Genomic DNA, 26,742 nt, shown 5'->3' on the forward strand with positions numbered 1-26,742 from the left:
AAACTAAGTAGAAAAGAAAAGCAAAGCAGCTGTAATATTTTACTGCTTTTGAAGTGTTCAAAGACAAAAGAAAGGAAGTTTTCCCCTTTTTCCTCTCTTTCCAAAGCACATAACATAAAAAGAAACCATAAAGTAAGGGCATTTTATCCCTTGAGAAAACTCAATATATTAAACAACATGAGATGAGGGCCTCAAAACTATGATTAGCTACAACTTTCTGCAACTCATAAAAGCTTAGACTAATTATCATTTCAACACATTCTACCAGCTTTCCACTGCAAGAAGGAATATGAAGCATTATGAAAAGCAACTAATATTACAGAGACAATGACAACTTGCTTTCTTTTTTCATCTTTTCAAGGCAATACACATTGTCCAAAACAGTCAACACCTCCCATCTTTCAAAAATATAAAGTATTCACTCACTTTGACTACAACATAACGAGTGGTGCATGCAATTCTGACATCGAAAAAGCCACTGACCCTACCTCCCAAAACATCCAACCACCAAATGAAATGCTTAAAGTTAGGGAATTGAATGGGAAGGTGTAGAGGGAAATCCATCTAACCAATAATTGATCTGCAAAAACTTGTTGCTGTTTGTACAAAAGGGATATAAATGAAAAGTTCAAGAAGGAATCACAAACAATTATAGAAGGGGTCACAGTTAAGATTAGTGCATGGCTTATTTCGTGATGAACTGATATAATCGATTACCATACTAAGCCTTTTCTTTTCCTAAACCTATCGACACGATCAGTGCTCATACGAGATTTCTCAGGCTTGTTTGCTTTTTTCGACTTCTCAAGACGACTATCTAAACTATTTCGGGAAACTTCGGGAACATCTGCAACCATTTTGAACGTATCTAAAGACCCAGTTTCAGATGGTTTGTTCTGGTTGTCTGATTCTACTTTAGCTTTCTCAGATCCATTTGTTGATGCTTTTGATTTTCCAAGTGACTGTACAAATTTCTTTAAATGTTTAATGAACTCGGGGTATAGCTCAAGATTGCAATGCCCACCTCCATTTATCCACAGTGGTTCATACTTTTGCTTGCTAAGCTCCCACAGCTGCTTTCCATGGGACCAATCAACAACTTCATCAGCTGTCCCCTGTAAATCAAACACATTCGGTCAGTAGTCTATTTTAGGGGTGTACATGGTCGGTTGGGTTGAGGGATTTTTTTGACCCAACCCAAAAGTTCGGGTTGGGTTGTCGGGTTGTTATTTTTTTTAAAAAAATTTATTTATCCACAATTCATAATTATTCTTTACAATCTTAGATATTAAAAGTACAAACACAAATCAATCTATAATCATTCAAAAAAAACAAATTCATCAACAACAATAAGGGAAAATTGTAACATTTTAACATAGTTCAACATTGTCATAAAACTAAAGACAACTAAATACCGACACTTCTTGAGAATTCGGGTTGGGTTAGTTCGGGTGGTTGGGTTGTTGGGTTGGATGTACACTCCTAGTCTACTCCTAGTCTATTTGTTCTGCCTATTATTTGAAACCATTAAGTTAGAGACCATGCAGTCGATCTGAAGGGACGAACAGATTGGATAGTTAACAAATTATGTGTTAAGAAAAAAACATCATTGCACAATCAAGAATATGGGCTGTATATGAAAGAGAGAGGGAGATATTCTTACATGTATGATTAAAACTGGACAGTTCACCAAACCAATTTTGTCGATGTTCTGAACAAGGAAACAGAACAGTAAGACGGTATCTTCTGAATTAAACAAGTGATAACAAAGTAGCAAAACGTACCTTGTAGATATCGAACCAATAAGTCCGTTTGGCAGGGTACAATACCCTCAGTCCAGATAAGATTGGACTATGTAAAACTACACCTCTCAAGTTTGATAATCGTGACGCAAGATCAAGAGTAGGGCCGCTACCAACAGATTGACCATATAATATTAGTTGTTCATCGTTTACCCCATAATTCTCCTTGAGGCATTTATATGCCGCATCAATGTCTGCATATGTGTTACACTCAGTTGGCTGTTCCAAAAAGAAAATAGAATAAAATGTTATGAGGGGCAAAACTCAGCCGTCATCAAAATGACAATGATATGTTAGTACCGTACAACAACACACACTCGATGTAGATGAACACAAAGAACAGTAGAGAGAAAATGCAAGATCTAGATCACCACAAAGAAAAATGCAAAGAGAAATATTAGCTTATATGACTTGAATTATGTACGGTAATAAAGAATACATAAACATTTTCAACATTTTCAAAGCATTGACTGACGTGTATAGATATAGCCACTATATATATATATATATATATATATAACTATCTACCATTGATAGGATATTGTCATTTACTATGTATATAACTCTCTACCATATATAGCTTTATTGATAGATATAGTCATTGCTATATTTATTATATATATATAACTATCTACCCTATAATTTTATTGATAGATATAGTCATTTACTATGTATATAACTATCTACCATATATAGCTTTATTGATAGATATAGACATTGTTATATTTACTATATATAACCATCTACCTATATAGCTTAACCAAATATAGCTTTTTAGCATTGCTGAGACCATTTACTTTATATGTCATATATATTCATATATGGTTCTACTTTATATGTCATATATATACATATATATAGTTCTACTATGTATAACATTGGTGTAAGTTATTATTAAGCTAGCCTCCATAACTTAACATGATAATCAAGCTATAAATAAGCAGCGCTCTACTATGTATAACCACTAAGTAAACTATAGATAAGTTATGACAATCCCATAAAATAATCAAAGCTAAAGCAAAGTCATATTACATAGGTATAATGCTTTAAAATTTAAGTTTTTTCTTTTTTAAATCTGAAATATGCAGATCCTGTATTGGACCTCTTAACTATTCCAATCAACCAACAGCTGAACATTGCTGGTTCAGAAAGTAATTTGAGGTTTCAAGTTAGAATTTATATTATTTCCAGACAACCCTCCTTCCAACTCTGCGCAGTAAACATGGCTGAATATCATAGTATAACTGACAAGAAGCATCATGAAGATGCAATGCTACAAATATTGCATTTTATGAACAAAATGTTTTCACATCAGAGCAATATATAATTTGGGAAACAGGTAGGTAAGAAACTAATTGTCTGGGTTTGCACCGGTAAGAACAAGAGCATATATAAACTCACAAAGCTAAATAAATTTCAAACATTGACGATATAGCGAACATTGTTATTCGACTAACAATATAAAAATATCTACAACTAAAGTTGATATGCTTATAAGTTCATAAGCAAAATTTTATTTAGACAAACTAAAATTTCTGTTGCAATATCATTCATTAATTACGAGGCTGTTTAAAAACCTCCTAGGCTATTCATCCCATTAGATGAACAGTGGTTTGAAATTAGTTTACTTCTATTATATTTAGCAACTAGGGAACTTTTATGTAACTTCTTCTTGGGGCTTCGATGATGCCTCATTTCCTTCTGTCTCATTTTCCTTAATTTTTTTTTTTTATGAGAAACAAACTTCATAGATGTATGAAATTTAAAAAAGGACATAGCTCAAACCAAAGAAGTTACAAAAGAGATCTCCAATTAGTCAAAAGAGTAGAGAGACTATAAAAGGATACGCATTTACACCAAGACAACATAGGGAAGATAATTTTGTTCAAAATAACTATCTAAAGAACTTTCCTTTTCATTAAAGAGACAATTGTTATGTTCCTTCCAAGTCGCCCAACAAAAAAAAAAAAAAAAAGAATAAAGTACATCCAAAGAACTTTCTTACCATAAGTAAATGAATGTTCGTTAAGAATCTAGATAAGGTGGCTATTGAGATCTCTTCCCAACGATTGTTACATTCCTTCCCTCTTCTTTTGTGGAGTTTGCTTTCTATTACAAAGGGAGGGTTGTTGACAGGAGAGGGAGGGGGAGGCACAGGCGATGGAAATCTGAAGAGAGGGGAAGCCGTCAACCATGGAGTGAGAAAAAGGGAAAAGCGAGGAGAGAGAACTTTGGTTGCTAGTGTCAGGTTATGGAGATTGCTATATAGCTTACCCAATGGATAAATGACATATAAAGTAAATGGTATATAAAGTAAACAATTATGTACGGTAAAAAGCAGTTCTTTGAAAATGTACTTTATGTATTCTTTGTATTCTCTAGATACTTGAAGTCGTCAATATAAACCTCTGCTAATATTCCTTCTTGCATTTTCTCTCTCTTGTTTTTTGTATTCAACTAGATCGAAAGTGTGTTGTCGTGCGATCCTAACAACTGGTATTAGAGCTAGGTGAGATTCACCACGATCTATGAAGATGGAAAGCTCAAAGATTGGAATGAAGAAGTTTAATGGATCCGATTTAGTTTCTGGAAGATGCAGTTGAAGATTATCTATACCAGAAATATCTTCACGAACCTCTAACATAGGTGAACCTAGATACCATGATCACGGAGCAGTGGAAGCTCAAGGATCGGCCGACCCTAAGGTTGATTTGATTGACACTGTCCAAAATCGTGGCATTCAACATCATAAAGGAGAAGACAACATCAGATCTGTTGAAGCCACTGACGAATATGTACGAAAATCCATCGACTATGAACAAGGTGTATTTAATGCATAGATTGTTCAATTTACAAATGTTTGGAGGTGGATTTATTGCTAATCGTATAAATGAATTCATAAATCAACTGAGTTCGGTGAAAATTAATTTTGAAGATGAAATTAAAACATCGATTATGATGTCATCTTTACCTGAGTCTTGGGATACTGTTGTTGTTGCAATCATAAGTTCTCGAGAATCTGAGAAACTGAGGTTCGATGAAATCCAAGATGTAGTTCTCAGCAAAAGTATTCACAAATGAGAAACTGGGGATTCATTTGGTAGTACTCTCAGTGTTGACCAAAGGGGAAGAAGTAAATTGAAGGACCCAAATAAAAGCCGATCGAGATCAAAGAACCGGGTAAATTTTTCAAACAACCCAAATGTAATGTGTTAGAATAGTGGCGAAAATTTTCACTTTCGGGTAGATTGTACAAGACTAGGAAGCAGAATCACAAATTGGAAAATAATGATTCTCTAAATTGAGCGGAAGACATTGAGGATGCTCTTATCCTCGGTGTGGGTAGTTCGATTGAATCTTGAACTTTGGATTCATGTGCATCTTTTCATTCGTCTCCAACTAAGAAATTGTTTCAGAATTTCAAATCTGAAAATTTTTTAGAGGGCATATCTTGCAAACAACAAAATCTTGGAGATCAAAGGAAAGAAAGGGAGATGTTTGCATAAAAACTCCCAAAGAAAATCAGTGGACATTAAAGAATGTCATATATATTCCTAGTCTTAAAAAAAAACGGATCTTTATTGGTCGGTTGGATAGCACAGGTTACGCAACTGAATTTGGGAAGAGTTCGTGGAAGATTGTGAAGAGTGCTATGGTGATAGCACGTGACACAAAATCTAGAACCTTATACACCACTACCGGGTGTATAAACATGACTACTATTGCTGAGAGAGCTTCCAATTCAAGTCTATGGCATAATAGACTTGAACATATGAGCGTCAAAGGAATGAAGATGCTCACTACGAAAGGAGTCTTAGAAGGCTTGAAATCTGTTGATATGGGTCTTTGTGAGAGCTGCGTTGTGGACTAACAGAAACAATTTATCTTCACAAAAGCTGTCAGAGAATTGAAGAAAGTGCAGTTGGGAGTTGCCAGAGAATTGAAGAAAGTGCAGTTGGGAATAGTCCATGCAGACGATGGGGACCATCTCCAGTTCTATCACTTGATGGATCAAAGTTCTACGTCACCTTCATCGATGATTTCGGCAGTAAGGTATGAATTTATATCCTAAAACACAAGTCAGATGTGTTTGCCACCTTCAAGAAGTGGAAAGCTGAATTTGAAAATCAGATTGGTTTGAAGATCAAATGTCTGAGGTCTGACAATGGGGGAGAGTATGACAAGGCAAAATTCAAATCATTAGTTTCCAGTAAGGCAAGACAAACAAAACATTGAATGAGCAGGCAAAAAGTACAAGTATTCATTCTGAATTGTCAGAAACATTTTGGGTCGATGTTGTAAATACATCGGTCTACTTGATCAATTGACAGCCATCAGTACTCTTGGAGTTCAAGTTGGCTGAAAAGGTCTGGAGGAAAAGAACTCAAGCACTCTCACTTGGAAACTTTTGGATGCACGACAAATGTTCATATTGATCCAAAGAAGAGACACAAGTTTGATGCTGAGACTGTGAATTTCTACTTCATAAACAATGATTCTGACATGTTCGGGTACAGGTTTTAGGATGACAAGAACAAAAAAGTCTTGAGACATTGTGACGTGACTTTTGATGAAAATGTCTAGTACAAGGACAAAAGAAGAAAGGTTCTAGGACAACGAAGCAAGTGGAAGTAGATGTTGAGTTGCGAAAAAATTCATCTAGTGATGTTGTAGCAGATACTCAAGAAACTTCTGAGACTGTTGCTAAGGAACCAAAGGTGCAGCAAGTGACACCTGAGTGAGAAGATCATCCAAAACCATCAAAGTACCAAATAAGTATTCACCTTCATTACACTATCTGATGCTGACCGATGAAGGGGAACCAGAGTCCTTTGATGAGACCCTACAATTGGAGGATACAACCAAGTGGGAGCAAGTCATAGATGATGAGATGAGTTGGATGTCTAATCTTCATAATTGTGTTGCTCTTTCATCTACTGAGGCTAAGTACATGGCAATAATTGAAACTAAAAAGGAGATGATATGGATAACAAAATATCTAAGAATTAGGCAAGAAGCACGTGAGAAGATTTTTTGTACAGTTAGTCAGAGTGTCATACCATTGGTGAAAAACTTAGTCTATCATTCAAAAACAAAATACATTAGAAGACGATATCATTTCACTCGCAGGTTAGTGGAAGAAGGTGATATGTGTTTAGAGAAGATAGAGGGTGCAAAGAATCCAACAGACATATTGACCAGATGTGTTGATGTTGGAAAACTGAGGTTGTGCAAAGTCTTAATTGGTATGGTGTAGTGAAGATATTGATGATCGTTTGAGAATGAAATTCTTGGTTGACTGGACCAGTTTGCAAGTGTGAGAATTGTTAGGGTATGGAGTTTGTTGCTTATTAATAGTTTACTCAATGGTTATATCTAGTAAAACTATATAGTGTAAATGACACATGTAGTAAATGGTCTAAACAATAAATAACTATGTATACTAAAAGGGGTAAAGCTATATATGATTGGTAGTTATATACTGTAGATAGCTATATCTGGGTATGTACATATTTGAAGTCCTCAATATAAACCTCTAGCCAATATTCATCCTTTCATTTTCTCTCTCTTATTGTTTGTATTCACTTGGATCGAAAGTGAGTGTTGTTTTGCCGTCCTAACAGCCAGGTCATCATTTTTGTAACAAGTTAGCTTGTCATGTCAACTAATTGTAAATCGGGTAACTTCCCATTTAGAGTATAAGAGATTTGTTAAGAGTCAATTTGAGCATAACTCAGTAGACATAGAATTAACATCCTCAAGATCAATGGTTCGACCCTTAAAATTGTTAAACTCAAAAAAAAAAAATTGTTAGCTAAGAGGCCTAATCCTATTTCTCTAACCACGGGGTGCACATTTTGAAAACTCATGCCCCTAACGTACATATTAATGAAACCGAGTGAACGAAAAGGGTAATTTTCCGTAATAACGAAAAGAATAAAAAAAAATATGAATGATACTAAAATATCTGGACTTCAAAGAGAAACAACGTCCTCTTGATCATTTCAGATTATGAGAAGTAGGCTAGTATGTCCTCAAAGCACAAAAATGCATATACCCCAATTTAAGCCGGCACCAAAACTTGAAAAATGCATATTCATAAAGTTTGAAACACAACTATATGATGGCATCAATTCTTTTCCAGCTACATTTTTGGGAAGAAACATCCAAAATAATTGAACATTTAGACAGGCAATACTCACAAATTTACAAAGTAGAAAGCCAAAGACAAAGACAAAGACAAAGACATCCTACCTTTCCAGTTGATTGTCCATAGCCAGAATAATCATACCTGCATTAGATACAAAGTAAAGGATCATGAACAAATTCAGCAAGTAGATGCAGTTTTAATAATGCTACAAGAGATTTGTAGAACAAACAGAATTAAACAAGGGGGAAAATGCCTTGGCTGCAGCTAGTTTCAACAAACAACCATAAAAAGAACAAGAACAGGAAAAATTACCCCATAAGATTAACACGAAGCCGAGCGCTCAATTCGACAAAAAGCTCGAACATCTGGCCCAAATCAGCAGCATTCCCATGGGAATAGAGCAGAGTAGCAGAGGGTTTAGGGTGTTTAACATGAACAGCCACAATATTATTCCCTCGACGAGTTCGAAGACGAAGAACATCAACATCGTCACGTCTGGGAATCTCGGGAATGTATAAGCGGCCATCACGGAATTCGTCGGCGATTACAGTGTAAGAGGGGGGATTAGGCGGGAAGAAAGCGAATTTAGCGGCAATAGAAGAAGTGACTCCCCCCATTTTGGTTTTCTTCTCATCAGAGGCCTCGGAATCATAAAGGCCCCCAACAGCCCTACTCCCTCAAAATTCCGATCCAAAACCTAAAACCTAACTCAGATCTTAAGCTTTGGCTCAAAAGAATCATAGAAAGAGAGAGGAGAGAGAGAGAGAGAGGAGTTGGAATTCGCTCTCCACTAATTCAAAAAAGAGGAACAGTGGAGCCAAGGGAGTTGGAAAGNAAAAAAAAAAAAAAAAAAAAAAAAAAAAAAAAAAAAAAAAAAAAAAAAAAAAAAAAAATGGAGGTGGTGGCGCGTGGAAGGTGGAGGCGGCGGAGCGTGGGGATTAAACAAGTCGAAATTGAAATTTTGCAAAGTTGCTTGACGACAAAAGAGAGTGAGATACTATCTAGTACATCGCGTCTCTTTTAAGATTCATGGTATCTCCTTTATCTAAAATGAAATGAGTGTGGGCCCCACTTCTCCTGCATTATTTTCTCTGTGGGCTCTACNTTTTTTTTTTTTTTTTTTTTTTTTTTTTTTTTTTTTTTGCCAATTAAATTGAATAAATTTGAATTTCATTTTATAAAATATTCTAATAATCGTTTTAGTAATGGTATGGGAATAAACCATTCACGCTACCAAATATAATAATTGACATTAATTTTATTTATATTTAAAACAAAAAAAAGGAGAAATTTATGGAAAAAAAATTATCAAATAATATATTCAATATATTAAGATATTTTATTGAAACATATTTAAAAATACCATAAAATATCTCAAAATATATTTAACAAATGAGTCAAATATTTTTTTTTATTTAAGGTATAATATACATTAATTAGATTCATATTTAATGTTACAATAAAATATATTTTTTATATATAATATATTAATATTGTTTAATACTATTTTTCTTCTTTTTATTTAATATATTTAATATATTAAATATAAATAGAAGTCTTTTTTTAATATATTGAATATGTATTTGACTCTTTAAATTAAATACTTTTCTTTATATTTAATATATTAAATATTAAATATTAAATTGAGCCCTTTATCATTTTAGTATAACTCAAATAAAATCACAACCTAACCATATATTTTTGGGTTGGGTTGAGTTGTCGAGTTGTTTTTTTTTTTAATAATATTTAAAAAATTCTTATTTATCCACCATATATATTATATTAATAATTAATATTTCATAAAGTTTAAATATCAAACATTGGACAATCATTAACATCGATTACAAATATTAAATATTTTTTATCTTTTTAAGAGTAGTTTTTATGAAACTCTTTGGATTTGATTTAACAATGTTGAATAACAAGATTTTTAGATTTAAATTATCGAATAATCCCAAAAATGATAAAAATCAACCTAATATAAAGTTTTTTTAATAGATTACATTAATGATCAAGATCAAGAATAAAAAAAAAAACTTGTTTCTAATCTCGTAATTCGAATCACTCCACAAGATAACTTAATCAAGATTAATGATTATACCATACAAATCTAAATACAAGAAACTCAAAGTAACAATCTCATGACTTTAAAAAAAAAAAAAAATTGTCACTTTTATTTTAGTATCCAAATTGGCCGTGTTAAATCAACAAAATGAATGACTATTTATAGTCTTGAAAATAAACTTAAAATAACTTATTGTCAATTAAAAAATTATAGCTATGTGTCTATAAATATCATAACGACCCCTCACTCCTTATAACTTAAAAGATTTAAAATAATACTCTAAAATTGAAAGATACAGTGAAATATCTCTAAATTTAAACAGGTATGGTACACTATTATCTCTACCATAAAGTCTTTGTGATATGATCAATACACCTTATTTCGTATTAAGTTGGGTATGTAGAGTATAGTTAGGATGTAACCCTATTTTAAGGTGGTCGGTTTAACTCCACAAAAAAAAAATATATATATATAGTAAAATATTATATGAAATTCTGAGAGCATGTCTCGTGCTAAACGCTCAACACAATTATTTGATTTCCATACTTTTTTTTTTTCTCCAAGAATCATAAACAAAACATTAACCCAAATGTCCTCTAAAAGTTCTAAAATTCTTAATGATTTGATCCTAATTCGTAGAATGGAACGAGCTTGCTCTTGAGTTCATAAAAAGAGTGATTTAGAAGTTGGCCTCAATTTCGTGGAAAGAATTAAATAAATAAATAAATAAAACTTTTATTCAAATTTTTAAGAGATTTTACATGGGTAACAGAGTAGCTCAAATTTGGTCGAACTACTATAAAACTACAGTGTCATACTCTCTAAATCATTTTTATTTGTCTTTGAAATTAATTATAGTAAACTATGTTATGAATTGTTTGTTAGGTTAGATTGTCATAATTAAATTACTATATGTGCAAATTTGGACGACTTCCTAGAATTTACACAGATCTTGACTTGCTAGAATTTACACAGATCTTGACTTCTCACATTTGATACAAACACCCTCTACTGTCTATTCCCACATAATACTTTCATTTAGTTTAAAATCCTTTCGTGATCATTTTGTTCGAGTTTGATGGCTCTATACAATGAGTTACATTCCAAATCTTCAATTTGATTCACATGCCTATGACGTGCACTTCAACAAAGGCTTCAAGAAGGGTAGATGTTCATGTGTATATGTGAAAGTTAGCAACGTAGTATCCCAAGTCAAGTTAAGGTAACTTGAGAGGTTTAAGCGGCGTAAGTAAAGCTTAAAGGACCCTAGAAAAAGATTAAGGGACCCAAGTAAAGATAAGGAGCATAATTAAGTGATTCCAATGTCCGAACAAGTTTTTATAAAGACTAAAGACCTTTGGATAAGGTTTAAAAAGTAAAAATTGAACGTAAAAAGTAAAAGGTCATTTTTCCAATTTGTAAGAAACTATGAATTTCATACTTTAGAAGAATGGTAAATAATAATAATAATAATAATAAGAAATTATCGAAGTAACACCGAAGTTCAACATATTTACAGATTTATCCGTATTATTAAAAATTTGTACCATATTCAACTAGTTCCAGAAAATCGAGAGTATCTCTTCATCCAGCCGTTGGATTGAGTTGAAATTTGAAAATGATCAAGAGGACTAAGCTCGCTTAAATCCAATTGCTATAATTCAAGGATAAAGTTTGTGAACCCCTTGTCGTAATAGATATTTCTGATGTACATTCCAAAAATTTTAAGCACAAAATAGACACAATTTTGGAATGATTCAAACGTGGTGCAAGCTTAAGCTATAAATAAGAAGTTCTGGGCAAAATTAACAAATTCTGTAGCTTCGTAGCATCAAGAGGAGAAGATTTCATGAAGAATTCGGGAGTTGAGGAGCTCCCTATTGAGTTGCTCAATAAGCTTCAGATTTTGCAAAAATTTGGGTAAGAAATTGAGAGAAAGAATCGAGAAATTAGGGGCATACGTGAGAATTCATCCATCTAAAATGAATTCTTGGGCTTGAGAGGAAGACAAGGGAGAGATCTCATGAAGAAATCGAACTCTGAAATCCTTTAGAATCGGTTGCCCAATAAAAGATTTCTAGGTTTGAACTCCAACGAGGATAATATTTTTCGACAAACTTTCACAACTTATAACTTTGGCTACAGTTCACGATAAGGCGATTTCTTAGTCCCTAACTCTTCGTTGCAGCATGATCTTTTAGCTTCTTGAAGAAACTGAGGGAGAAAACCATTACACAATATTGTAGAAACTAAGCTTAGAGCATGATGGCCATAGTGATGGTGTTACTATAACACGTGCACTTAAGAACATCAATTATAGTAAATTAACTAGCATGTTCATAAGTATGAAAACTAAAGAAGTTTGAGTACTAACCTTTTTTAGTTCAAATCCCTTTTTCCTCACGAACCGATTTCGAACCACTACTAGTGTCTTCCCTATTATTCTCCGACCTTAGAATGGGATTGTGGAATCGAGTGAGTGTCTAAACTTGGAAGGAATTTAGTACATGTGAAGAGAGAATTTGTGAGGGACTTTCTCAAGCTTTTTTCAAGAAAGTTTTCCATGTACTTTAATTACTTTATTTATACAGTCATATTTGCATGTTCATGTGTTCATGTAAAATTGAGATTATCAAATTTTGACACTCAAAATTTCATAACTGGATTTTTCCATTTTGAGTGGAGTCAACATTTTGACTTTCTCCATTTTAATTCAACAATTAATTTAAATAATTAATTTCAAATTAAAGTAATATTAAACTATTAATTAAACAATTTAATTAATATTTAACATTAATTCAAATGTGAATTCCAATCAATTCCGACACATTGATTAAAATATTTAAATTTTATTTAAATATCTCCGATTCTCTCTTTTTGTTTAATTCGTAAATAAAACAGAAATGTAGTTAAATATATTGTATATATTTAGGGCATATTCCCTCATTTGAATTCAAACTCACTCGTCACACTCGTCTATGGTTTAGTCCGATATGAGCTAGCAGGGAGACCTAATGGACCTACAGATCATGGGCTCCAACGATCCGAGATTAACCGACTAAACTCATTAACCTTGTTAGCCAACGTTCGTTAACTACTAGGACACTCCACTATAGCCTAGTAGTTGCACTCCCCTCACTATAGATATATTTCTGTCCATCTGATATAACCATGATTAGTAAGTCGATCCTTCACAGGTTGTTCATAAATAGAGCTGGGTCAATTTACCATTTTACCCATGAAGTTACTTCTTGTTCCTCATGTTCCACTGATCCTCTCATGAACAATTGGTTTGTGGTCCAACCAGTAAACCGAATCCCTCTCAGGCCAATGAGAGGGTGGGGCCCCTTGTTCAAGACCTGGAGTCAGTACTTAAGAAACTACCTCTCTACTATCCCTAAAAGTGGGTAGGAGTGAATTCCGTCTTGCACCCCACGTCCCCAGCCATTCACCCAGTCTTACCCCTGAAATGGGAGGCCTGTTGAGTCGGCGAACTAGAGCCACTCTCACCCATGCAAATCTAAGGATAATTCCGAATAAACAGGAGTTCATGGTTAGCTCAGGATTAANTGTTTTTTTTTTTTTTTTCTCCTGTTTTGGGGAATAAGATGTTGATGTGGCCGGTTTAATTGAACCATCCACGTCAGCCCCTAACTCGATCCTCCCTCAGCCTTTCTTAAATAAACCTAATCTAGACCAACACTTAAAAGAAAGTTTTTATGGTTTTAGAAACTACTCTAATATGGATCTACCCAAAAAAAATTGGAGTGATTCGAACCCCAAAAGCTAAAGAATCGAGAACCCAAACGTTAACAATAAGATAAGTAGCTATCTTGGACTGTTCTTACGAAATACTTGTAGAAATTGTTTGGATTTCAATGTGTAAATATGCATTTAAGGAATGTATAAAAATACCAAGTCTGTGAGTTAAGGCCCTAAACCGAGCGTTTAGCTCGAGAATTAAGTGACATTAAAATAATATATTAAATAAACTTCACTACTCGAAATTTTAAAACAAAAAATAATATGAGATATTAAGAGTATATATGAAATTTTGTGGTTATTGGATATGGATAAAGGGCAAAACCATGTAACCGTCAAAAATCACTATAAATGATATAAAATTTTAATAGATGGCCTAAGGTGACCTTTAAGGTTTATTTGAAGTTTGGTAGTCAATGGAATTCATTGGGTAAATTGTAAAATGACCAAAATGCTCCTGCATGCCTAAGCGTATGTTAGGGACTAAATGAACTCCAAATAACCTAATATTTTATATATGACCTATTTTCATGGATATAAACCGGGTTATGCAAAGTTTCAAAATTATTGGAATATGTTTAGGGACTAAAACAAAAATAAGAGTAAAATGACCAAAATGCCCCTAGACTCCTTCAAATTATGTCAGGCCGAATAGCCTCAAAATAAACTAAAAAGAGGTGGTAAATGACCAAAATGCCCCCGGTAAGAATTCTAAGATTTTTTCAAGGCACAAAGGAACTCCAAAACATCATGATTCGTTACAAAAGCGAATATTTAAGGGCATTATAACATGTTTGAGGCGTAAGCCAAGATTTTAAGGAAATGACGAAACTACTCCTAAATGCCCCTAATAAAGATGTATGATTTACCTAAAGACCTCAAGAATCATGCTAAGATATTATTAAAGACTTAGACAAAGTTATTATGACAAATTTACGGGTACATGAACTATGAACTTGGATTAGGGCTTAAAGATTCATGATAAGAACTAATCTTGGCGTTTGGAGCAAGAATTCAAGAATCCATAAGACTAAAATGACGTTTCAAACACAAGTACCAAGAGAAGAGCATAACACAAGCCCTAAAAACAGCTTAAGACTAAAGAGCATGAAGACATGAATGAACTTATGCCTAACAAAAACACCTCTTTGGAGTATGAACCAAGATTCAGGTAATAAAAAATGAAAATATCCCGAAAGAACTTATAAGAATTCATGAAATTTCCATTTTAAGAAAATTATGACACGTATGATGTCATTAAAGACTCATTCTCATGAAGATGATAGGATGACTTTAGGGCTATGAACTTTAAACATTCCTTGAAGTTAGGGTGTATCACAAGTATGTATCACCTTAGAGATAGTCATGAAGCTATGTCAAGAATGCTACCCTAAGGATATAAATAAGCTAAGAACATTATGCACCTCACGCCCTACAATTACAATGACCCATATGAATGCTAGGTAATACTCTAATTATGATCTTTCAGCACATGGTGTTTCATGCAACCCCATATTTTTTTCTCTAGGTGGGATGCCTTAAGTGATGTTTCTTTAGAAGGATGTCATGTTTAGGCCTCACATTTTTCCTAACTTAGACGAGATGTCCTGTGTTATGGTCATGCTCGTCCAGGATGTGTTGCACATAGTCGCATGCCCATGACATGTCAAACCCTTTATTTGCTTTCTTGTTGTATTGATTTACTATTGTATTTTCGGTTTGTTTTGACCATTTAACGAAATTATGTTTGAGCATGTCAAACGTAAATCGTCTTAAAATTTACTATAGGAGGACCGAGTAGTCATCAAACCTTCTCCCGACCGAGTATTGTATTTTCTCTTGCCCACATGTTTTTAATAAAATTGACTTTCACAATGTTTATTTTCAACCATTTGTCTTAACCACATCTTCTAAAAAAATTCTCTCAAAACAAGCCTCAAGACTCGACCATACGTCAAAATTGATCACAAAGTCTGATTTTCACACGACTGGCTTGTTCGTTGGATTAGAACAAACGTTGAACAATCACCAAGTTTGTTGCCTCGAAAATGCGATTGTGACACTCTGCACCATGTTAGGGGGATGCTGCATCACGTTTATTGCAAGATGTCATGTTCATGTTATACACCAATCAAGTGACCTTTTGATATGAAAACTCTAACCATTTGAATCTAAGAGCCCACATAAGTGTCTGGTATGCAAACCCTTAGTTCACAAAAACAAAAACCTCAAAATCAATTTGATTTCATTGCTTTTAGATCTAAATATCCAAGAACCTCAAAACGATAAGGAATCACTCCAAGGGAAAGTAAGATTCGAATTACTTTTTTGATCCAATATCACAACGGAAGAACACTTGATTGAAATTTGAATTACTGCACGAGCAAGATTGATCATGTTAAGCTTAAATGATTCTAAACATGCAACCTTAACTAAATAGAATTGCAAAAAAACTTAACTATTGACTAAAAGGAAGTACAAATGCTCTATTTTGTACCGTTTCAAACCAAACTTACAAAGACAATATACAAAGTTTTATATAACTTCAAAATGAAAAATGAAAACCCATAACTGTATTTGAGGTATTTCAAGAGTTGTAACTTTCATAATTTATTATCATAATTATCCACTATCTAAATGTAACTCAAATAAATAAAAAGTCTTGAAAATACATTAAACAAACACCATATTTCTAGACTATCATTTGTCCAAAATTTGTAATCATCTAAGAATAAATGAAACCCATCGTCTTTGAAGTTCATTGCAAGATTGAGATACTTTGGTTCATATCACCTTTTTTAAGACTTCACGGTCATGATACTGATAAGAGTGTATTACCCTAGAAATGAAACAAGAATATCCTCATGAGAATCGAGGAAGCCCGAGAAGTAAAGGTTAGTCTTAAGCCTACCCAAATTTGGAGAGTACTAGGTGCCACTCTAAACAACCTAAGATCTTGATCTAATAGGGACGTGTGGATTGCCATGATCTAATAGTCACAAACCAAATCCAGATCCTGATCTAAAGGGATGTTGGGATACCATGAGTCAAATCTAGAAGTGACTAAATCCATATCCTGATCTAAACGGATGTTGGGATACGTGGGCCAAATCTAGAATCTAAATCCTGTTCCACATTCTAACATAAATCTCCAAGGTCATGAAGATCAGGAGAGCACTAAATAACAAAAACTAGAACATGGTTCAAGGTTAAGAACGGAAAACTCAGGATCAAGATTCATAGGCTCGATCATGATGAAATCTGAATTCAAGAATAGGATTTAAGGGCCTAAGTTCTCTAGGTCAAGAACATGATAAGAAAGAGTGGGTATCCTCGCACAGCCTAAGGACAGCCTTCAAGTAGGCTACTTACTAAATCTTTGTACCCATTCAAGTTTCTCATATTTTTCATATGACAAGAAGTTTGTCGAAGATGGACGGGGATCTAGAGAAGGTTCCATACAGAGCTACACCGTATTTTAACTAATATTTTAAGTTGTTTTATTTACTCTGCTCAATGTATTCCAACTTTAATTTATATTTGTAATTATAATGTATTAATATTTTTTTTAAACGCGAAAAATTGTACCGTCCTTTTTTATTTATGTTTTTACAAGTTCGTCACGAACTCAACATGAAAAATTGGGTCGTCATATGTAAAGCCTAATGATGTCCTAAATAAATGACTAGATTGAGTATTAAGATAATATGAATAAGTTGGTGTTCTACCCGTGAATTAAGTTAATACGAGAAAGTTAGAGTTCTATCTTCTGCTTACCAAAACAATAGGAGAGTATTTGCCCCACTAATCGTTGAACTTACACTAGGCTATTGTTGCTCAGGAAGTAGATCCCAGATCCCATAGTGGCTAAGATCTCGTTGGTACTAAGTACATTAAATTTAAGGAGTATAATGATGACATTTTACAACGGTAGAAGGGATACGAGTTATTGCAATATGTTAGAAAATTACGGATGGATCAACAAGTGAGAATCATGTAACAAATGTTTTATAGATTATGACGAACCAAGGACGATAGGGTTGTCACAACCTCTGAGAATTCCATAGTTGAAATAGGAAAATATAACAACGTATTTCAACGTGGGTCTACAATGAATTCTAAAAGAATATACTATGATATAGATGATCATTGACGGACTTACCAATTCTATACACTTCTTGCCTGGAAAGGATGCATCTAACGACCCATCTTCTCATACCTCGAAAAGCAGATCACTATGCAGACACGAAGATAAACATTATGTAAATTATTTCTCTGTCAAAACAAAGAACAAACATACACCAATATAAGTACATTAAAACAAAATAAGTATACCAATGTATCCGTATAATTTTAAATACAAAATTCATTTACAGATCATGGATTTATCAAAAATTATAAATAAGTAAACGACATGTCCCTCCTTGATATATTCAACACGTAATGCACTCAACACGCTGCCTTGTATAAATTTTACTTCATTTTTTTTTTTTTTTACATTTTTTGCAATCTTGTAGCACATCCACAATAAGTCAAATTTAGATACTCAAATTACTTGTTTTACAAATTATGACAAAAAAGAAAAGAAGAAAAAAAAACGACAGAAAGACAAGTCCCTTGGGTAGCCCCAATGGGACAAGTCCCCAATTTCAGTGATAAATACTCGAGAATTTAATTAAATACATCGACATCGACATTTACTCCTTATTCACCACCTAACACATTGGTGATGTATTTAGGAACCTTTGGATGAATTTAGTGTTGAGAGTGATATGTCGTCCGACCAAAAACATGTGGTAAGAACACCATGACCCCATCATTAATTAAAGGAAAAAAGGAAAAGACAATTCGTACGTACTGTCAATTTTATTCGCTAAAAGACTGTCATAAAATCTAAGCCACACGTGCGCTTGGTGCTTTCTGACATTTGCATTTACTTATGTGGTTGGAATGTAATTTTCTGTCGTTTTTTTTTTTCTTTTCTTTATGTTTTTTTTACATTAATTGTTGGTGGTTTTTTAATTTTGTTGGCATTTTCTTTCCTCCGTATGGAGTATTTAAGAATACCCAGTAAGTGACTCTATGGTTGGGTCAAGAAATGTAATTTACATATGGGACCCATTTTTCGTGATTATATCTNTTTTTTTTTTTTTTTTTTTTTTTTTTTTTTTTTTTTTTTGGGTAGGGTGGGATGAGTGATACTTCTCTACACACAGTTTACGTATGCATGCATGAACTCACTAACCGAGCTCGTATATGTACCATCTAGGCCTGTCTATGAGCTAGCACACACACTCATACTATTGAAAATCAAAGGAAAGAAATAAGCGTGTGTCATATCATGGTGTCCGCGTCCATACAAAACATACTAGAAAATAAGTAGTGCTCGTGACATAATATGTCTGAGGTCCCCCATTTTAAATCATGATACATGATTATGATGCACGTCATACTTCTATACTTTTCATGACATAATTTTCGTATGAGACATATGTATATGCATGGTATATCATTTATACTTATCATACATGATTCATCTGAGTGTCTCACAGGGATTAATGTGAATATAGTAGATACATGGGTGATGGGTCAATACATTGGAAGTACATGCATCATGAAAAGTTCATAAGCATATCATAATATAAGAAATAACACGTAGATAAGCCACATAGTATGTGTTAATTATACTCCATACCATTCGTTGTTCAACCTAGCTCCAAGGCATTCCAATAGTAAGCTCACTTACTTTGAAAGTAATAAACAATTACTGAAATGTCCCTAGGAATATATAATAAACAATTACTAAAATGTCCTTAGGATGAGAATGCAATGTATGTTATTAAAAAAAAAATTACTAAAATGTCTCTAGGATGAGAATTACAATGCATGTCGATTTTAATACTTTTCATTGTGTGAGCATGGAGGATGAGATATTTCAGTCTGTGCTCCGAGCGATTGATGGATATTATCTCCTCATTGAGCTTTTATGTATGCATGATATAATATCTACACAGGGTTAGGACTAGGATGCTAGAGGCAAGTCGGCTAGATGATGCATTGTAAAATATAGAGAATTGAATTTGAAATTGATGTCATGAGTGGATATAAAGGACAAAATTGAACTTTCACTAAGGACAAATTGGTGACACCAGTTTAAGCTAATCAAGTAAGTCGTCTTACTATCAGCATGATTATATTTAATGTTGTGTGTTGACATGTGCCCCGTGGTTTTGCACATGTCATATCGTTGATATTTTTGAATCGTATATGAAACGTTATGACTATGATATGATATGTATATGTTAGGATATATGATTTGTATGATAATGCTTATGGTATGATGTGTAAATGATATGTTTGACATATGATACGAGAAGGATGTGATAAATGTCCATGTAACGGTATGACCAAGATATGTTCATAAAACGATATGGTTAGGTTATGTATAGCAAATGATATGGTTAGAGTATGTATATGATTATCATAGATTGATAAAACGATATGGTTATGATATGTTCAAGCAACGGTATGGCTAAGAAACGTTCATGAAACGATATGAGTAAGATGCATTCATGATACGATTAGGTTACGTTTGGGAAACGATATGATTAAGTTGTGCTCATAAAATGATACACATGTTATATGTATAAGAACGTTAAGACTATGATAAGTTAGGGAACAACATGATCACGAAGTGTTTACGAAATGATGTGATCATGATAGGATATGAGAATGATGTGTGTGTGTGTATATATATATAATATGATATGTGCATGATGAGAATTGTTATGTCTGGAAGTACGAAAACGTTATGATATGACATATGTATACAATATGAACGATATGATATGATTGACATGCAAACGAAGAACTAGCATGAAATACAACCCTGACATTCTCATGCAAGATACGATAAATGATATGATAAACAATATGAGAAATGATATGATATGAACAAGACACTAGCGAGGTTGTATTGAATAATAATGAAAATGGAAAAATGTTGGAGCTCATGCATTATTGTGTGTTCATGCATTGGGAGATACTCATATTCCTTCACGAAAGTACGGACGCGTACACTACTAGGCAGGGAAATGTTTATAATGTTTATTATAATGTTGTCGTGACGGTCGCTATTTCTAACAGGTGTCTAGCATCAACAGCTTCTGGAGAATGCTCGCTTGACCAGAAAGGGGGCCCAGGAGATGTGTGAACCGACTGGTGGGTCCACACTCGCACGTGTGAAGCATGTGTAGAAAAATTAAGTACACATCCTAATTGCCCGTGAGGATAGCCACTGTAAGAAATAGACTATTATGATAGGTCTCATTCATGAAATTGTATGTGTTTACATTTAACCCCAATAGTGGGGTCACTTAATGAGTATTTCTTAAAATACGTAAGCCACGTGTTACTTCTAAAAGCAAGACATCTCGTACGGTTGGCGAACACATCGAAATTCGAGACCGTGACACATGCATAGGGTAGTTGCATTTATTTTCTTAGATTTAGACGATAATAAGATGTTTTAAATTTAAATGTTTATTTATTTCATTTAGTTTATTGTTGCTCGGTTTTAAAGATGTTTTCAAATACATAAATTCATGGTTGTGGTTTAAGATAAAATTTATGTTATGAAGAAGTTTAAATGAAGTATTTTCGCATTTAATGTTCATGATATATATATGGTAGCGACCCTAGATTAAGTAGAAAATTTAGAGTCATTATAAGCAGGCAAGCTATGGCCACACCTTCGCTGTCTGGTGGGAGAAAGTTCATATGCGTGTTAGTAAGAACCTACACTTGCTGTCTTAAGGTCATGAATCAAGTCAAGTAAGTTTACCACACACCCATGCCCAAAAGCAGAGTTAAGAGTTACCTAGGCCCTAAGTCCCTTGCCTTTTCCTAGAAAAATGTTAAACATAGATAAGTATTTAACATAGATAAGTATTTACAAATACTCAGTAAATAGCTCCACTGTTAGATAGAAGATACATCCACATACAATATGTATCATGACGGGTGGAACCTACTTTTTCATGAATATTCCATGAGCTCAACTTTCTTTTTCAGGTAGGATAAGATGCATAGTATTTATTTAGACACAGTTCATGCAAACACATATAAACCCATTAGGTGGGTTGTTAACGTACCCCTAGGCTTAACTATGAGCTAGTGCACGCTCACGTTGCCAAAAGCTAACAAACAAACAAAAAGAAACGTGAATAATATCGTGGTGTACACATCTGTACACGACATATGGAAGAAGTAACCTTTGTTCATATGACATACAACATGCCCGAGATCCCACATTAAAAATCAGAGTTCAAATAAGATGATGCACATAATACTTCAAATTCCTTAAGAGGTTTAGGTACATATTCATGGCATAATAAATAAAATTAACTAAACCAAGTATGGTTAGTTAACTACAAACATGTTTGTTTTGGAGAAAAATTGACCACCAATTAATACATAGATAAATACTAATATTGATAGGAAAAAAAAAAAAAGGGAAAGAAAATAGAATAATAGTAAGAGGCAACAGAAATTGGGTAGATCCTAAAAAATTTAAAGGCTGGCCTTGGATATCTCCCCATGGGAAGAGGTTGTGGAAGGGAGGAGGGGGTAGAATTTAAGCCAACCCTTTCAATTCCCTCCAACCTTCTTTTGTTTGAAAGCCAATCTTTTCCATATCCTTCCTCCAAGCTCGCATGCAAAGTCAGTTAATTAAACTTCCGCAAATTAAAAGAGAGAGACTCTCCACATTTAAGGGACTTCCTAGCTTCCCATGCCTTCTCCACCAAGGTGTAGTTGAGTGTATATGCTAATTGTGCCCCACATTGGTGGTTTAGAGTCTTGAAGGCCAATGCCAACGGGCGTGCGCGTGGCGGGGCTTATGCGCGCACCGGCCCCAACTATCAGCGCCGCTTCTTCCCTCTTCCTCTTTCTCTACCTCTTCCTCTACCTCTCGTCCTCGTCGTTAGTGCTCGTCTTGTCTGCCCCATCCGACACCGAAACTCTGCTTGAATTCAAGCGCTCTTTGACCTCGGCCAGGGCTCTTAGAGATTGGAACCCCAAGGTCCCTCCTTGCAACAACAACAAGCCCAATTGGGCGGGCGTGCTGTGTTTGAATGGCCATGTTAGAGGGCTGCGGCTTGAGAATATGGGGCTTAAGGGGGAGGTTAATGTGGATCCCTTGGTTTATCTGTCTCGTATGCGCACCCTGAGCTTCATGAACAATACCTTGGTTGGGCCTTGGCCTTCTGTTATTGGCAAACTACGCAATCTACGCTCCGTTTATCTTTCCTATAACCATTTTTCTGGTGCAATCCCGGACGATGCCTTCACGGGTATGAAATTTTTGAAGAAAGTGTTTTTGACCAATAATGAATTCAACGGCCAAATTCCCTCATCTCTCGCTTCCCTGTCTAGGCTTATGGAATTGAGACTTGATGGAAACAAATTCAGAGGCCAAGTCCCCCGTCTTGAAATGCCTTCTTTGAAGAAACTTAATGTTTCCAACAATGAATTGGAAGGCCCAATTCCTCGTAGCTTAAGCCACATGGATCCTTCCTCCTTTGCAGGTAACCGCTCTAATTCAACCTCTCATGTCCTTCACTTACCCATGTCATGTCAATAGAATCCTCAAAAAAAAGTTGTCGAACAAAGAATGTACTTTGTTCAAGGACTCTAGAGAAGGAGTCGAGCCTCGATTGAGAGGAGGCTGTTCGAGAGCTCCATAGATCTCAAGGGAGGCTAAAGAATGATCATGGGTTTTGGGTTTATAAGTTGAAACTAATTACACCTCTTCATATATGTCTTTTGTAATGAATGGTATTGCATTACAGGTAACCGTGATCTGTGTGGGGATCCATTTCCAGAATGCGAGAGAGCCCTAATTTCATCAGCAGGGCTACTCAAAATCGCAGTGATAGTCATAATTTTGGGGGTAACATTAGCAGTAATAGCTGCAATTTTCATCATAATGAATTTAAGGAGGCAGCCCGCCTTGCAATTAGGGAAGGGGAATCCCGGCGTTATAGAAGAGGATCAGAACAAATACATGAGTTCTAAGCCAACCACGGCGGTGGTTGGCGATGGATACAGATCGACGGAGTCGTCCGTAGCGCAGGCTAAAAGAGGCGCAGAACATGGGAAGCTATTATTTGTGAGAGACGACAGGGAGAAATTCGACTTACAAGACCTCCTCAGAGCATCCGCCGAAATCCTGGGCAGTGGCTCATTCGGCTCTTCCTACAAAGCAACAATACTCTGTAACGCCGTGGTTGTTAAGCGATACAAGCATATGAACAACGTAGGGAGAGAAGAGTTTCATGAACACATGAGACGCCTCGGCCGGTTGACGCATCCAAATCTACTCCCCTTGGTTGCTTATTACTACAGAAAAGAAGAGAAGCTCTTGATTTCGGATTTTGTAGATGAAGGGAGTTTGGCGAGCCATCTGCACGGCAACCACAACCTGGAGGAGCCAGGGATTGATTGGGCTACAAGATTGAAGATAATCAGAGGAATAGCAAGAGGAATGTCGTACCTCTACACATCGCTGCCAAGCATAGTAGCACCACACGGACATCTGAAATCATCAAATGTGCTGCTAGACGAGTCGTTAGAGCCTCTGCTTACGGATTACGGGCTAATCCCTGTGGCTAATGTAGAGCATGGACAGACATTAATGATGGCTTACAAATCACCCGAATACGCTCATCTCGGCCGTATAAGCAAGAAAACTGACGTATGGAGCTTCGGAATTCTGATACTGGAAATGCTAACAGGTAGGTTCCCAGAGAACTACCTGACACGAAATCACGACACGAAATCAGACCTAGCCACTTGGGTAAACAACATGATCAAGGAAAAGAAAACGTCGCTAGTGTTCGATGCAGAGCTAGGGCGAGCTAGGGAGAGCAACAAAGGCGAGCTGCTGAAGATGCTGAAGATTGCGTTGAGTTGCTGCGAGGAAGACGTGGAGAGAAGGCTGGATTTGAATCAGGTAGTGGCCCAAATTGAAGATCTGAACGACGCTGATTTGAGCGATAACGATGGAGATAACTTCGCTTCCACATCTCGCAACTCTCAAATGCCTGTTTGATCCATCCATTTACCTTCACAATCCGCTTTCGATTTGATTTCAGTATACCGTACCATCTTTATATTCTACAGATAGCCACCGGCGCCGTCGCTGACAGCTTGGATCCAGATCTCAACTCAATTCCAGCCTTCCTTATCATGTTTAATTTCAAGGACCTACACAATGAACAGATTAAATTTACTCTCTTCACTCTCTCTCTCCCTCTGTCTCTCTCTCTGTCTCTCTCTCTCGCTCGCCCGCCGCGAGCGTTTTATATTTTGTTTGAAGTCAGGTTGTTGATTAATATGTAATACAGGAATTCGGTATGAGTTTTGTAAAATTAGAGTTCACCGCTTTTGTTGGCACGTCCTTCCAATCTTCTTCATCTATTCATTATCAATTCTGCATCATATAATTATTACCACATACACTAAATTAAACTAATGCCCAACTTCGGATCTCTTTTATTTTTGTTTAATTACATCGTTTCAGCTTGCAAATCCATGGAGATATAGGTTTAGGATTGATATCAGTTGTTAGCTCTTATACCAATTGTTAGGAGATCGCTCAACAAGGATCAACAATCGCTCAACATCGCACACAACACGCACACTGGATCAACAATCGCTCAACATCCCACACTGAATCAACAACTACCAAATATCTATCATATCTTTACTAAATATCTTCCAATTAATAACTTTTTCATAGCATTTATTTATTTAAATATTATTGAATTAATTATATTATAATAAAATTCAATCTAAGTACTCATTATTAACTAAACACAAACACAGATGAAATAAATAACTCAAATTGATTTACTATGCTCCTCTTCATGATGTATATTATGAATATATTACTATGAAGGGATGATCAAAGATTCGTCGACACGTTTCTCATCGTGTTTATAGACGACATCTTAGTGTACTCAAAGACGGATCAAGAACACCAACATCATCTTTAATTGGTTCTAACCATTTGGAGAGAAACCAAGTTGTACGCTAAATTTTTCAAAAATTTTCAAGTGCAAATTTTGGTTACGACAAGTCTCATTTTTAGGACACATGGGTCAAAAGATGGAATTTCAGTAAACCCCACTAAAATTGAAGTGGTCACTAAGTGAGATCGCTTAACCACAGTTACTGAAGTCTAATTTTCTAGGGTTAGCAGGATATTAGTGGTGATTTGTACAAGACTTTACTAGAATAGTCTCGCCACTCACACAGTTAATGAAGAAGGGTGCTTCATTTGTATGGAGCGACGCATGTGAGGTAAGTTTTTAGGACCTAAAACAAAGTTTAGTATCAGCTCCAGTGCTTAGAGTGCCAGAGAGCTCAAAATCATATGTGATATATAATGAAATCTCAAAGAAGGGACTATGATGCGTACTAATGCAGCATGGTAAGGTTGTCGCATATACGTCCCATCAGTTGAAGGACTATGAGAAGAACTACCCTACGCACAACTTAGAGCTGGGTGTGGTGGTGTTTGCACTTAAAATTTGGCTACACTACCTATATGGAGAAAATACTCAGATTTATACCGATCACAACAGCTTAAAGTATTTCTTCTCCCATAAAGAACTGAACATGAGACAACGAAGGTGATTAGAGTTGGTGAACGATTACGACATAAACATTCAGTACCACCCTGGAAAAGCCAATGTGGTTGTCGATGCTCTAAGCTAGAAAATAGCACACTCATCAACCCTCATTACCGGAGAGTCACGAATGCACGCGGACTTCAAATGAGCTAAGATAGTCGTAGTAACTGAAGGAGTGGTAGCTCAAATGGCAGACTCACGATCCAACCCACACTTTGACAGAGGATTATTGAATCTCAACAAAAGAACCCTAGTCTATATAAG

At 35.1% G+C, this 26,742-nt stretch overlaps 2 protein-coding genes across 2 annotated transcripts; one reads left to right on the forward strand and one right to left on the reverse strand.

The window, feature by feature from the left end:
* Positions 1-534: 534 nt before the first annotated feature.
* Positions 535-8,759, reverse strand: LOC111790363 (protein ABHD17B-like). Its single transcript, XM_023671244.1, has 5 exons — positions 8,266-8,759; positions 8,058-8,094; positions 1,785-2,021; positions 1,664-1,711; positions 535-1,115 (listed from the first exon to the last, which is right to left on the reverse strand). The coding sequence occupies exons 1-5, from the start codon at positions 8,568-8,570 to the stop codon at positions 714-716; spliced, it is 1,029 nt and encodes a 342-aa protein (XP_023527012.1). The 5' UTR covers positions 8,571-8,759; the 3' UTR covers positions 535-713.
* A 13,416-nt stretch (positions 8,760-22,175) lies between these two features.
* LOC111790388 (pollen receptor-like kinase 4) lies at positions 22,176-25,147 on the forward strand. The gene is made up of 2 exons (XM_023671274.1): positions 22,176-23,367; positions 23,632-25,147. The coding sequence occupies exons 1-2, from the start codon at positions 22,650-22,652 to the stop codon at positions 24,891-24,893; spliced, it is 1,980 nt and encodes a 659-aa protein (XP_023527042.1). The 5' UTR covers positions 22,176-22,649; the 3' UTR covers positions 24,894-25,147.
* The last annotated feature ends 1,595 nt before the right edge of the window (positions 25,148-26,742 follow it).

The sequence above is a fragment of the Cucurbita pepo genome, chromosome LG03 (genome assembly GCF_002806865.2).
Source record: "Cucurbita pepo subsp. pepo cultivar mu-cu-16 chromosome LG03, ASM280686v2, whole genome shotgun sequence".
Classification (NCBI taxonomy): domain Eukaryota; kingdom Viridiplantae; phylum Streptophyta; class Magnoliopsida; order Cucurbitales; family Cucurbitaceae; genus Cucurbita; species Cucurbita pepo.